This window comes from Chiloscyllium plagiosum, chromosome 32 (assembly GCF_004010195.1).
Source record: "Chiloscyllium plagiosum isolate BGI_BamShark_2017 chromosome 32, ASM401019v2, whole genome shotgun sequence".
Classification (NCBI taxonomy): Eukaryota; Metazoa; Chordata; class Chondrichthyes; order Orectolobiformes; family Hemiscylliidae; genus Chiloscyllium; species Chiloscyllium plagiosum.
This window is the reverse complement of record NC_057741.1, coordinates 5,355,770-5,371,355: the sequence shown is the minus strand read 5'-3', so window position 1 is coordinate 5,371,355 and position 15,586 is coordinate 5,355,770. Positions and strand designations below refer to the sequence as shown.

The 15,586-nt window shown below is 41.4% G+C and overlaps 1 protein-coding gene across 1 annotated transcript in view; it reads right to left on the bottom strand.

Annotated features, from left to right (window-relative positions):
* fgf2 (fibroblast growth factor 2) overlaps nt 1-15,586 on the bottom strand; it is a 101,137-nt gene that overhangs the window by 49,057 nt on the left and 36,494 nt on the right. The window contains exon 2 of the mRNA XM_043674065.1: nt 7,640-7,743. Coding sequence (XP_043530000.1) covers nt 7,640-7,743 — 104 coding nt within the window. The remainder of the gene's footprint in view (nt 1-7,639; nt 7,744-15,586) is intronic.

Below are 15,586 nucleotides of genomic sequence, written 5' to 3'. Positions count from 1 at the left end.
GTCCTAGAAGCTGCATCTGAGGTGATGGAGCCTGCATTATAGTGGAATCGGTTACCCTGGAAGATCTGGATAGTCAACTCCAGGGATGTTTGTGGTTATAGGGCCCAGATACGCTGAGAATGTCTTGTCCAAATTCCCTCTTCCCTGCAACTTGGACATGGAAGAGTTCATATGCCGGACAGAGGTGCAGGGATCTGTCTCAAGACAAAACTTCTGAAGGTGTATGTATGTTTCTTCCTTTGTCTCTGGCATTAGTTTTTCTCCTAGAAAGGAAGGAACACCCAGAGTGAAGTCAAGGCCCATCTGGGCCCTCACTGTCAGTTAGAAGACATTTTCTCCTGCAAGATGACATAAAGAGGGATTGACTGAGATACAAGTGGATGGAAGAACTTTATTGGTGATTGAGGAGCAAGAGAAATGATGATATATACCCAGTGAGCGAGTAGGAAATGCAGATTTGGGATAAGTGAGTGAAAGCCATTGAGTGGAGTTGCTGATGTTACTGTCCAATGGCAGTGTAAGAATGAATGAGAGGTGGCAGAGAGATGATCCTTGCAGAAATCAGAAAGTCATCGACTGCCTTCTGCACTACTATATATCTCATTTGGTCCAAGTCACCAACCATTATGTGGCATTATATGGGTTCAGACTGGCTGTGTCTAGTGGTATGGTCTCATCTGGCAGTGCTTAGGAAAAGGATGGTCCTCTTCTTGCCACCTTACCCACCAGCTCTTCCAGGTCCTTATTGCTGAAGCAGAGTACCTGCCCCAGGCAGGAATGGAAGTAATGCCCTACCTGATAAACATCAAGCAGTGTAAGGCCAACTCCTGGCTTGCACCAATTGAAGTGGTGGGTTTAAATGTGCTGCTACTGGTGTGAACACTGGAAGTTCCCAGTAGCAGTGAGCATTTAAACCTCAGTTGCCTTTGACAGTACAGCCCAGATGCATAATTAATGAGGTGAGTAGGAGAATATAGTGGAGCAAAAGTAGCTATTAAGCTTGAAAGGAAACCTGCCATGAAACTCCCCAGAAACAACTACTCCTAAAAATGTGAAAATTCAGCATTTTATATAAAGTTTATTGTGGCTTGATCAAAACTGTAATCTTGTGGTGTTATTCTATAACTGAGGAACTGGGATCTCTCACTTTGACGAGGGACCCATAACACCTTTTTTAAAAAGAAGTGGACAGACTAACACTAATTTGACAGTCTGGTCTGTGATCACAACATGCTGAAACTGAGTTTATTGGAGGTTAATGCACATAAACCTTCAAAAAAAGGTGCAAGGGCACATTAATAAGGCCATTAAAAAGAAAAGTATTCAGGAACCTTAGTTTGATAAATAGAGGCTTCTGGCAAATGTTGACCTCCCAAACGGAACAAAAAAAAAAGTGTGTTCAAGCCAAGTGGGATCTAGACAAAAGTTATGAAGTCTGAATCTAAGCCATCTGGAACTTGCCCACTTACAGTTTTGACAAAGGAACATGGTTGACGGTTATCAATCCATTTGCAGGAGGCATGTCCCTCATTTAAACATTTGAATGAGGTTGCATGCCTTTTTTTCTTTAATTTAGGTTTTATCACTGATCAGCTAGTTTCCCAACAGCTAAAGGAATGGAAGGTTTAAATGCCTCCCCAGCACTGCCCATGTGTCTGGGAAAGCAGAAATGTTCCGATCAGCCAACCAACGCAAACCATTTCTCACCATCCATCCTCTTAGACAGTCAGTCTCTGATTGCACCTAACTCCCTCCACTTGAGAAACTGACTTCTGTTACCCTCCACCACTTTCATTCAGAAAGTACATTTTTAATAGCATAGCCATACATGAATGGTAAATTTGGATTATTGTAAAGCCATGCAACCCTGCTCCTCACAGACTGATGAGTGCAGTTTATCTGAAACTGGTATTGCTTTTATGGTCCTTTGCAATCAGGGAAAAAAATCTGGATTAAACAAAAGTCCTAACAGAGTTAGTGAAAAAGGTTTTATAATAGAGGAGCATGGACAACAAATCACTTAACAAGCAAACAGAAGGAAGTAAAACTGAATTTGTACAACACATTTAAGGTACTGGATGGCAAACACAAACTCATTTGTTTTTCACTTCATGGATGTGGACTCAAATGTAAATCAGAATAATGAAGATAAATTCTCAACCTTCATATAGTCATATAACACTTAGCTGAAAATAATTGGAGCAGTCTCAGTTTGCATGGCCTTACGGCACTAAACTGCTTTTAATGTTGGCTTACTCATTTTAAAAAGAACATAGACACGGCTGGCAGAGGAAATGGAAAATAGTGCATAAGATAATATTCTGTTGACGTTGTGGTTAAAAGATTGCCTGGACAAAAGGGGAAAATCAGTGTTACTCTTGCATTACATGACATTCAAGCATTTACCTTGACATTAACTAATCAAAATGAAGATATGTTTCAAAGATTTCACAAAAAAACCTTTAAAACGAAACAAGAATGTATGGATAGGTATCTATAGATCTAACATTTTATCAAATAATTTGATGTACAAAATGATCATGGTAAGGAATGAAAAAAAATGTGTTCATAAAGCATTTTTCATTATTTCAAGACTTCAGTTTTGCAGCCAAGTATTTATAAACAACTGTAATGATGGGAAATTCAGTAGCCAATTTGCATACAGCAAGCTCCCATAAATATTGAGATAATCTACTTGTTTCAAGTGATGTTAGTTAAGCAATAAATATTGCCCAGGACATTGGAAGAACTTTGTATTTATCAAATGCACTCCATCAAAACTGAATTAAAATGTCACTTCAGATTATAGCCTCTCGAGTGAAGCTTGACACACAGCCTGCTAAACTCAGGAGAACTGCACCAGAACTGACCAATGATATTGTAAAAAGAACAATGAACGATGAGAACTGGAAAATCTACATAGTAACAGAAGTGGAGATAGAGTCATAGAGATGTAAAGCATAGGAACAAACCCTTCGGTCCAACTCGTCCATGCCAACAAGATATCCCAACCCAATCTAGTCCCACCTGGCAGCACTCAGTCCATATCCCTCCAAACACTTCCTATTCAGATACCCATCCAGATGCCTCTTAAATGTTGCAATCTTACTAGCCTCCACCATTTCCTCTGGCAGCTCATTCCATACACATACCACCCTCTTGAGTGAAAAAGTTGCCCCTTAGGTCTCTTTTCTATCTTTCCCTCTCACCCTAAACCTATGCCCTCTAGTTCTAGACTCCCCCACCCCAGGGAAAAGACTTTGTCCATTTATCTTATCCATGTCCCTCATGATTTTATAGACCTTTATGATTTTAAAGGTCACTCCTCAGACTCCGACACTCCAGGGAAAACAGCCTTAGCCTATTCAATCTCACCCTATCGCTCAAATCCTCCAATCCTGGCAACATCCTTGTAGATCCTTCCGATAGGAAGAACAGTACTGCACATAATATTCCAAACGTGGCCTAAGCAATGTCCTGTATAGCCACAACATGACCTCCCAACTCCTGTACTCAATACTCTGACCAATACAGGAAAGCATACCAAATGCCTTCTTCACTATCCTATCTAGTTGTGACTCCACTTTCAAGGAGCTTGAATCTGCACTCCAAGGTCACTTTATTCAGCAACATTCCAGAGGACCTTACCATTGAGTGTACAAGTCCTGCTAAGATTTGCTTTCCCAAAATGCAGCACCTCGCATTTATCTAAATTAAACTCCATCTGCCACTTCTCAGCAAATTGGCCCATCTGATCAAGATCCCGTTGTAATCTGAGGTAACCTTCTTTGCTGTCCACTACACCTCCAATTTTGGTGTCATCTGCAAACTTACTAACTATACCTCTTATGCTCACATTCAAATCATTTATATAAATGACAAAAAGTAGTGGACCCAGCACCGATCCTTGTGGCACTCCACTGGTCACAGACCCCCAATCTGAACAAGAACCCTCCAACATTACGCTGTCTTCAACCTTTGAGCCAGTTTTGTATCCAAATGGCTAGTGCTCCCTGTATATCATGTTTATGTGACATGATTTCCCATGCACAAAGCCATGTTGACTATCCCTAATCAGTCCTTTCCTTTCCAAATACATGTACATCCTGTCCCTCAGGATTCCCTCCAACAACTTACCCACCACTGACATCAGGCTCACTGGTCTATAGTTCCCTGGCTTGTCCTTACCCCCTTCTTAAACAGTGGCACCATGTTAGCCAACCTCCAGTCTTCCGGCACCTCACCTGTGACAATTGATGATACAAATATCTCAGCAAGGGGCCCAGCAATCACTTCCCTAGCTTCCCACAGAGATCTAGGGTGCACCTGATCAGGTCCTGAGGATTTATCCACTTTTATGCGTTTCAAGACATCCAGCACTTCCTCCTCTGTAATATGGACATTTTTCAAGATGTCACCACCTACTTTCCTCCATTCTTTACTTTCCATGTCCTTTTCCACAATAAACACTGACACAAAATGCTTGTTTAGTATCTCCCCCATCTTCTACGGTTCCATACAAAGGCAGGCCTTGCTAATCTTTGAGTGGCCCTTTTCTCTCCCGAGTTACCCTTTTGTCCTTAATGTATTTGTAAAAACCCCTTGGATTCTTCTTAACTCTATTTGCCAAAGCTAACTCATGAACCCTTTTTGCCCTCCTGATTTCCCTCTTAAGTATACTCCTCCTGCCTTTATACTCTAAGGATTCATTTGATCATTCCTGTCTATACCGGACTTATGCTTCCTTCTTTTTCTTAACCAAACCCTCAATTTCTTTAATCATTTAGGATTGTCTACACCTACCAGCCTTTCCTTTCACCCTAACAGGAATATACTTTCTCTGGACTCTTTATCTAGTTTCTGAAGGCTTCCCATTTTCCAGCCATCCCTTTACCTGCGAACATCTGCCCCCAATCAGCTTTTGAAAGTTCTTGCCTAATACTGTCAAATTTAGCCTTCCTCCAAATTAGAACTTCGACTATTAGACCTGGTCTATCCTTTTCCATCACTATTTTAAAACTAATAGAATTATGGTCACTGGCCCAAAGTGCTCTCCCACTGACACCTCAGTCACTTGCCCTGCCTTATTTCCCAAGAGTAGGTCAAGTTTTGCACCTTCTCTAGTAGGTACATCCACATACTGAATCAGAAAATTTTCTTGTACACACTTAACAAATTCCTCTCCATCTAAACCTTTAACACTGTGGCAGTCCCAGTCTATGTTTGGAAAGTTAAAATCCCCTACCATAACCACCCTATTATTCTTACAGATAACTGAGATCTCCTTACCAATCTGCTTCTTAAATTTCCCTCTGACTATTAAGGGGTCTATAATATAATCCCAATAAAGTGATCATTCCTTTCTTATTTCTCAGTTCCATCCAAACAACTTCCCAGGATGTATTTCCAGGAATATCCTCCCTCAGTGACAGCTGTATTGCTATCCATAATCAAAAACGCCACTCCCCCTCCTCTCTTGCCTCCCTTTCTGTCCTTCCTATGGCATTTGTATCCTGGACATTACACTCCTGTCCTGTCTATCCCTGAGCCATGTTACTGTAATTGCTATGATAGCCCAGTCCCATGTTCCTAACCATGCCCTGAGTTCATCTGCCTTCCCTGTTAGGCCTCTTGCATTGAAATAAATGCATTAATTTATCAGTCCTATCTTGTTCTCTGCTTCCCTGCCTGCCCTGACTGACTCACTTCTTTTGTCAACTGGAGTAGTCTCAGATTGATCTCTTTTCTCACTATCTCTCTGGGTCTCTCCCCACTGCCCCCACCACCCCGCCCCAGCCCCCACAACCTACCTTATTACTTTAAATCCTCCTGAGCAGCTCTAGCAAATCTCCCTGCCATTATATTAGTCCCCTTCTAATTCAGGTGCAATCCATCCTTCTTGTACAGGTCACTTCCAGAAGAAATTCCAATGATCCAAAAATATGAATCCTTCTCCCATACACCAGCTCCTCATCCATGCATTCATCTGCTCTATTCTCCTATTTATACCCTCACTAGCTCGCAGCACCGGGAGTAATCCAGATATTACAACACCCGAGGATCTCCTTTTTAAATTCCTATCTAACTCTATATTCTCCCTTCAGAATCTCATCCTTTTGCCTTCCTATGTCATTAGTTCCAATGTATACAATGACCTCCTACTGGTTCCTCTCCCCTTGAGAATATTCTGCACCCTCTCAGACATCCTCGATCCTGGCACTAGCGAGGCAAACACCATTCTGATTTTTTGCTGCTGGCCACAAAAATGTCTGTGGGTGCCTCGGACTAGAGAGGCCCCTAACACAATTGATCTCTTGGAACCCAACGTACCCCTCATTGCATTAGAGCCAATCTCAATACCAGAAACTTTGCTGTTCTTGCTACATTCCCTTGAGAATCAATCACCCCCTAAATTTTCCAAAATAACATACTGGTTTGAAATGGAGATAGCAACAGAAAACTCCTGCACTACCTGCCTACCTCTCTTACCTTTCCTGGAGTTAACTCATCTTTCTGACTATCTGCAACTTTTTTCCCTTTCTATAAATGCCATCCATCACATCCTCTTCTTCTTGTAAATTCCTCATTGTCTCTGTCTCTCCAACCAATCCATTCGATCTGATAGGATTTGCAACCAACTACATTTATTGCAGATATAATCTATATGGAATTTTTATTTGAAAAAGGATGTCTGCAGTCTGCTTTATAGACGAATTGATACCATACTAGAACAGATTTAATATTTTGTTCAGTTAATTAAAAACAAAAAACAGTACTCAAATCAAGAATCAAATTAAAATTCTAATTGTTGCCAACAATTTAAAATATTCATCCTCAGATTTCTTGATTTTTGATCTTCTCTATAACATTATATAATATCATTGAAAATTTCATCTGATGTGCAGGTATCATTTGTGTCTTGGTCAGTACTTTAAAATAAGCTGGCAGCTAATTAGGTCTTATTTTGGGATATACAATTTTCAAAATAAATTTGTTATAAATGTACTTAAATATATTATTAATCATTATAGTTCTACTGATGCAGCAGCTAAAGGGAGGCCAATTTTTGACTCACTTCATTCACTGGGATTGCCTTTTTACTAGAAAGTCCATTTTCTTTTATCTATACACATGGATCTGCTTAGCATACAGTACAAGTGTCTGAAATATATCCTGTTTTATGTGCAGATTTTTTTCTTTTACAAACCAGAAAATATCCTTAAGACTCAAACTGACTGTATATCATCAAGTTCAGTTAGCTGTGCTTGAGCCATCCAAGTCAGAATGGTATAGCTGAAAATGTGTTGCTGGAAAAGTGCAGCAAGTCAGGCAGCATCCAAGGAGCAGGAGAATCGACATTTCGGGCATGAGCTCTTCTTCAGGAATTCCTGAAGAAGGGCTCATGCCCGAAACGTTGATTCTCCTGCTCCTTGGATGCTGCCTGACCTGCTGCGCTTTTCCAGCAACATATTTTCAGCTCCAATCTCCAGCATCTGCAGTCCTCACTTTCTCCCAGAATGTATAGACAAAGGACAGCACATTCAATATGTGACCACATAAAAATGCATAAATGAATGGTTCAAAAGAACACCCACAAACAGAAACTTTGTAAATAAGATGTCAAAACAATTCCACTTACCGAGCCATACAACTTGCCATCTTCATTCATAGCAAGAAAACGGTTCGCACAGATTCCCTTGATTGATATTACTCCAATAGCTTCTGCCTGTAGTTGTAGTTTAACTAGGGAGCAAAATAAAATGTTGGTTTTCAAAACATTTGAATTTGGTGCCATTAAAGCAATTTTTTTTAAAATGGTGCTGGGATGGGAATAGGAGCAGAGGAAATGCTTATGAGGTTCAACATATACTATTTCAATAGCTAAATGGCAGGAAACAGATTAACCAGGGATAAAAAGAGTCTCATTTGAAGGTTTGTAGACCAGCCACTAAGCCTAATGAAATTTGTTGCACAAATCTATTTGCAGTGTCACAAACATGTATTTATAGTTTTATATATTCTGTAAGTAAAGCAAATCTGTTTTTAAAACACATACAAAGGGCTGACCTTAGCACTTATTGGGCAAGTGCAAATTGTATCAAGCTTTTTTGGAGGGATTCCTGCTATGAGACCCAGTGAAATTTCTCACTGTAACTTGCCCAGCACACCTTATTAACTACCTACCCTACCCCAGTGGCTTCCCTTATGTGCAATTCTAGTCCCATCTTACCACACAACATGCCTAGAAGAACTCCATGAAAGATTGGCAGTCCTTGCGCCTGCTCCATCTCTGAAAGACCATTGTGCACTCAGAAAAAAGTGTTGGCAATCTTGCATTACTCCTCACAACAGGCACAAAGCCAGACTGCTCACAGCATATAGCTGGCACAGCTGACACTCCTTTGCACATACATCTCCAATCTCTTCAAGTCACCATTTAACCACATACTTTTGCACGCTCTTCGATATATTCCATTGAAATGATCTGCAAGTCCCTGTCCCCAGTGTCCAGAGACTGCCTGCATTTTGTCATTGTATGTGACTAGACAATCAAACATTCAGATAAGTCTAAACAAATTTTGTCAACAGCTAGCAAAACGTAATATAAAAGAAGCAAATTCAGGTTGAAGTTTGCACTCAATGCAAACCAAATGCTGGCATCTTGACTTTTACATCCATGATAGTGTTCTGCATCCAGCTTGCACCTAGTGGAGTTGGTGCCAATCAGATCCTGTCTGGCTGTATCACCTGACGCAGCTCGGCTCTATCATCTACAAGGAGAGATTGCTCCAATTCAACGTCCTCATCTTTCTCCTGTTCCCCTGGCTCCTCAACATCTATCACATCATCTCATTTTCTGCACAGAGCATAACACACTGCAATTATACACACTTTCCACACTACACAAGCAACATCCGAAGCCTAAGCATGTTCATTTTGCATAAGTATGTAAAGATGTTTCAAATTAATTGTAATTGGTGTTTGCAAACCCATGCTTCATGCATTTACCCCTTCAATTTACGAACATCCAGCAGACTTGGACTCGACAATTTCAACCAAAGTAACATTGACTTCATCCACTTTGAGTGTTATTCCCGGCATGTTTCAGTGGCATTGTTTATCTACAGAACAGCAAGTGATAGCAGGAACATAGCTCGTAGCGGATCAATCAGCATCAGGCCCCAAGTTGGTTGTCAGGTTACCCCCCGCCCCCCAACCCTTCCCCAAGTCTCTAATGTCTCAGAATAAAATGGCACCAATTTAACACTGAGATAAGGAGGGATTTCTTCTCTCAAAGGGTTGAGTATTTTCATAACTCCTTGCCATGCACAGCTGTGAGGGCAGAGTCTTTATGCATGTTTAAAGCTGAGGTAGATAATTTCTCTACTGATCAGGGATAACACAAGAAGAGTGTAAATGAGGAATGTGGGATCAGCCATGATTCTATTGAAATATGGATCAGGCTCAAAAGGGCTGAATAGCCTACTCCTGTTCCTATTTCTTAAGATCCTTATAGTCTTATTATACCCTAACATCCCATTTCCACCCATCCAATGTGTAGACCTACCATATTGAACGGTGCTTCCAACCATCCTCCCTTCTCCCTAAACCCCAATATTACATCTTAATAATGCCCACCCTGCGCCTCCCCACTGCAAAGTCACAGAAGTGGAAGGTCTCACCCTCACAATTTCCCATGCCCTCTGATGCTGTTCTGCATACCCCCTCCCATAGACCTGGAGCTTTCCCACCACTGTTCTTATTCCTATGTCCACAATTGTCTCTGCTTTTCCCTTACTCCTACTGGCAGTGATCCCCCCTGCTGCCTCTACAGGCTCCCCTTGCACCGTCTTTAATGATCAGACATCAAGGACTGTTTTTGCCCAAGGCCTCGCTGACTGACATCGATGAACAGTCCCTAGACATGACCAACCAGACTCTGAAGACTGTTTTTGCAGCTCCCTGATGATATGTGATTCCCCGGACTGCTGGTATTGGCCATACAGGACTAACTGTTTATCCATTCACTGCACCGCAGACATCAGCTCCTTGACCATGAACATTCCAAGTTGATTGCTGACTACAGTCAAGTCAGTGGACTGTGTGACCTACTGTATCAGGCCCCTGACTGACAGCCAACATCCTTAACTGGACCGAGGAGTAACCTCCACCCAATTTCCAACATGGACATTTGATTGAATACATGTGCAGTGTGTTTGCCGCGTAGAAAGCTGGGGTATGCTGTCAGTATTAGACTGACACCCTCGTGTGTCATACACTAACCTGCCCCCTTCCTGGGCATGTCTCTACTGACAAGCAGCTTGTGTGTTTTGGCAAAGAAAAGCTCAAAAAAAAGCTTACTTGATAGGGTTTGGTTTGTGTTTAAGCACCAATGCGCTAATAGATATGGCATGACAAAACAAGGCACAGATGCTGTATGCAGGCAAGCACTAAAATGAGCTGGCCCTAAAAGAAAGAGTGACCAGCTCCAAGATGTATCCTGGCAAAACCCATGAGCTGAGTGCCTGCCTAGCATGGGAAGTGCCCCACCATAGTCTTTCAATGCTAGTTGCCGGTTAGGCTGGCAATACAAGTTTGTGTTTCCTAAGCAACGTGAAAGTGGATTTTAAAAAGTACCATGGTGTTTATGAGGGGTTGGCAAATGCTGGATGCCAGTATCCATGGATGAGCAGTGTGTGTTTTTCCCATTCTCTCATGGGACATGGGATTCACTGGTTGACCAGCATTTATTGCCTGTCACTACTTGCCCTTAAGGTGATGGTCAGCCGGTTTACTGAATTGCTGCAGTCCACATGCTGTAGATTGACTCATAAAACCCTTGGAGGGGGTATTCCAGGATTTTGACCCAACAAGTGAAGGTACAGTGACATATTTCCAAGTCTGGATGATGAGTGACTTGGAGGTGAACTTGCAGGCAGCTGTTTTCCTGCCTATCTGCTGTCCTTGTCCTTCTAGGTCATGGGTTTGGAAGTGGTCATGGATCTTTGGTAAATTTCTGCAGTGCATCTAGTAGATGGTACACACTGCTGCTAATGAGCGTTAGTAGTGGAAAAACAGGATGCGTATGGATGTGGTGCCAATCAAGTGGGCTGCTTTGTCCTGGATGATGTCAAGCTCGAGTGTTGCTGGAGTTGCACTCATCCAGGAGTATTCCATTGCATTCTTGTCTACAATTTTCAAGGCACAAGTCAGGATTTGGGGAGTCAGGAGGCGAGTTAGACACCACAGCATTCCTAGCCTCTGACTTGTTCTTGTAGCCAGTGTTTATGTGGCAAGTTTAGTTGAGTTTCTGGTCAAAGGTAAATCCCAAGAATGTTGATAGTGGAGGATTCAGTAATGGTAACACCATTGAAATGTCAAGGGGCAGAGATTAGATTCTCTCTCAGAGATAGACCTTGCCTGGCATTTGTGTGGATGTTACTTGCCACTTGTCAGCTCTTGCTGCATTTGAACATGGACTGCTTCAGTATCTGAGGTGTTCCAAATTGTGCTGAACATTCTGCAAACATCTGCAAACTTCCCCACTTCTGACCTTGTGATAGAGGGAAGGTCATTGATGAAGCAACAGTCATAACCATCTTATGTGGCAGCTTTGACTCCAACCAGCAGAATGTTTGCCCCCAATACCCATTGATCCAGTTTTACGAGGGCTTCTTGATGCCACACTTAGTCAAATGTGGTCTTGATGTCAAGGGCTGTCACTCTTACTTCACCTCTGGAATTCAGCTCTTTTGACCATGTTTGAACCAAGGCTGCAATGGGTCAGGTGCTGAATAACCCTGGCAAAACTAAAGTTGAGCATCACTGATCAGGTGTTGCTTGATTGAACTGTTGACGAGACCTTCCATCATCAGACTAGCAATACCAACAAATGTCTCAAAAGGACTATGAAGCAACACAGTAATAATCAGAGGCATAATCTAAAATCTAGGGGTGGGAAGGCAATGTAACAGATATGGAGAGGAATGAATTCCTGAAATGTGTACAAGATGTTCAAGCCCAGTGAGGGAGGAAGGAATGGTAGATCTAGTTTCAGAAAAAGAAGAAAAAGGCGCAAATCACACATATTTCAGTAGGAAAACACACGAGAAGAGTGATCTCAATACCATTAGGTTTACAGCACTGATGGAAAACACCATAAAAAATGGCCAAAGGTGCTTACGCTCAGTCTTTTTATGGAAACAATGCCATCATGTTGTAAAACGATTGTTTGAAATGTGCAGTCAGCGCAATGTTAAGCATTCCTTGGTGTAGCTCAGAACCCCTGCTCATTTACTACAGAGGAGAACAGTGAGAAAGTGTATGATTTGCCGGCCTTTGGTTTTCTTTGCACCCTCTCCACAGCCAAGCAACATTCACCTTTTCCAATGCTTCTGAAGACAGTCAGCCTCCAGAGGTCATGGCTTTCAGCAACTGGCACCCAGTTATCACTGTCAATAACTGTCATGTTATATTGTTTTTGTTCCACTTGCAGGCCCTTGTAGCAGAGAAATAGACCCCCAGGTAGTCTTGAAGTAGTGGCCAGAACACTACAGATGAAGGTCTTTGAGAATATGGCCATCATACTTCTGATGAACATAGCACACATGTGGGTGACATAGCAGTGAGTGGATACTGATAGTTAGCATGGTCACGGACCTCTGGTTTGGTGACTTTGTCCTGCCAGAAGATGCCAAGACCATGTCTGATACAGTGAAGGTTGAAAATGGTCAACCTGTTCTCTTGTCCAGTATATGTTGCCCAGGTCTCACCATAGTGTACTTCATTACAAAAAAAATTTAAAAAAAAAAAATTGAGATTGTGGTGCTAGAAAAGAACAGCAGGTCAGGCAGCATCTGAGGAGCAGGAGAATTGATGTTTTGGGCATAAGCCTTTTATCAGAAATGAGCCCTTCATTACAAAGAATGCAGAGTTTGGCATTCTTCGTCAGGTTGTAGTCATTTCACACTGTTACTGAATTTGGACATAAACACAGAGCAAACATTGCAACTATTATGGATTTCAGCATCAAGGAATTGCTAGGGATTGTGGAGCCAAGATACATGCAGCTTTGAACAACCTCCACAGCAATATCTTCCTGATGTTGGTCACATTACTTCAGAAGGAATGTTAGTGCAGTATCATCAGCCTAAAGCAAATGTCTGATGAGGGCATGGAGCATCTTAGTCTTGGATTTCAGGCAAGCAAGGTTGAACAGCTTTCTGGTGTAAGTAGCTATCCTTAAATCACTTGACAGCACTAAAACAAAAGAGAAAAATCTGCTGAAGACTATTGACACTGGTGTCTGACTGTACTAGGTATCAGAGGGTTCTAATACTGCATGCCAGAGCTGAATGTACTCCATGTTGTTGTGGAAAGAGTTCACACTGAGCAGCTTCAATGAACAGCCAGTTTTGTCCAGCAGCTTAAACAAACCATGCCACCTCACATGGTTGAATGCCTGATAAGACTGATTAAGGCAGTACATATTGGTAGCCCATGTTCAAAGCACTTCTTTTGCAATTCTAAAACCACATGGATTCACAATAGATGCATCCAGCCAGGATCTTCAGAGTGAGAAGGTAAACATGGGTAAATACTTTTCCCATATTGTTTAGCAGGGACAACTGTTGCTCACCAGGTCTAGGCTGAGGATCCAGGTCCACAGCTAGGCCGAGATGCCTGAAGGAAGAGAAGTGACAGTCTAGGACTGGTGCGTTGATACCCCAGCATGGTGGTCTTTTATGGCAGAGGCTTTCGGTCCAGTATTCCAGTGGCCTGGTGTTGTGGTCTCATCCCAGCTGCATCTTCAGGCTATCCCATCGATCCTTAATCAGCTTTCCTCAAGCCTAGGAGCCATTAACTGAACTGTGATGAACTGTGTCTTAATTTTAGTTTTTTTGTTATATTTAACTTCTGTCATTGATGTAGGCCCCATGGTGGAGTGGCTTATGAAACTTTTCACTGTATTTTTCATATAGAAGTACACATAACAATAAATTTCTATCTATTCTAATTGTTGTAATCAATGCAGTCAGACTTTTAAATACAGGGTCACAATCTTAACATTATAACTATTATGGAGGACTGCCCTCTCCCTCAAGCAGACACAGAAGAAGGTTGTTCAGATTCTGATGCAGTGCTGGTTTTCTTTAGTTGAAAACTTCCAGCAGTACAACATCGGTACCTGGAGTTTTGCCCATCACAAGCAAATCAATAGCTGGACTCCTCCAGAGATAATCAAACCATGCCGTGATAGGTACACTTTCTATATTGTCCAGAACTTCCTCAGTGACATTGTTCTACCTTAGACAATAACAAGGGAGTATTGATCTATCTCTCCAGTCTTTAACTACAGTTATTGATCAACTCTTCTGTCTTTGTTTTCAATTGACCCATTTTTCTTTGGCTGAAGCTGTTACCTTTTTAATCCTTTCAAAATCCTACAAATTTCCCATCTCAAAATGGATGCCTGAATATTTTATATTCTTTGGGACATTTCCTAGTCTGCTAGATTTTAGATTGAGCAGCTTAGTGCATTCAGGCTTCTCTTTCTTAATTAAGAAGAGTGAACCGCTGAGTTACAAATGACAGGTTCCATCATAATGATGTTAGCCTCAAACTACTCTTGCTTCCCATATGTCAAAAATGTAAGGAAAGTTATGGTAATGTTTATAAGTCAGTAGTTTTACCAGAGCTGGAATATCCTATCCAATTCTGGACACCCGGAAGCACAAGCATGTCTTGCCAAGTTTTTGGTAGGGGTTCAGAGGAGATTTACCAGAATTCTATTCAGGAGTACAAACATTCGTTCTGTGGATAAACTAAGGAATCTAAAGTTGGTCTTTTCAGAGCAGAAGAGGTTAAAAAGGGGAGATTTACTACAAGTATAAAAAAATTGAAAGTTACTTTTATAACCATTCATGGGATGGAAACATTACTTGCAAAGGTGTTTATTTCAAACATTTTAAAAATGTATTGCCTTGCCAAATTCTGGAGGACTTTGGGGTGAGAATTAAAAGAATTTTTGGGGACAGGTGAAACTTGAACCTCCTGGCCCAGAGACCAGGACACAACCACAAGATCCCACCACTGTATTTAAAAAAAACTCAACACTCTCTTACACATAGCTGAATTGTTTCTTTTCCATTACCAAATCACTGTCTCCAAATGAATAATTTATATGCAAAGCCCATTAAGGGCTCTGCCACTATACTTACATGATGTAACAAATTTGGTTTCTGGTTAATTGTGGTCCCAAGATTGTTTTAAGTGGTAATTGCAAAAGAACATTAAGTGCAAATAGTTGGGATTTTCTCTTGGTGAAGGTGGTCCAAATGGCTCCACAATTCATTACAATTCACAAAGAAAGGGTTAGTTCACTTATTCATTTGTCTTGTGCAAACCTTGATGGAGCTTGCCATTGTAAATATTAATACAATCTGATGCACAATAGTTCTGGTACAATTTTCAGAATCAACTCCCTAATGATGGCAAACCATACAAGATAACTGGACATGGAATCATAGTGAAGGGATAAAGGTTTATTCTAGTCTATTGAGAAATAATCAATCTCAGTGCTTTT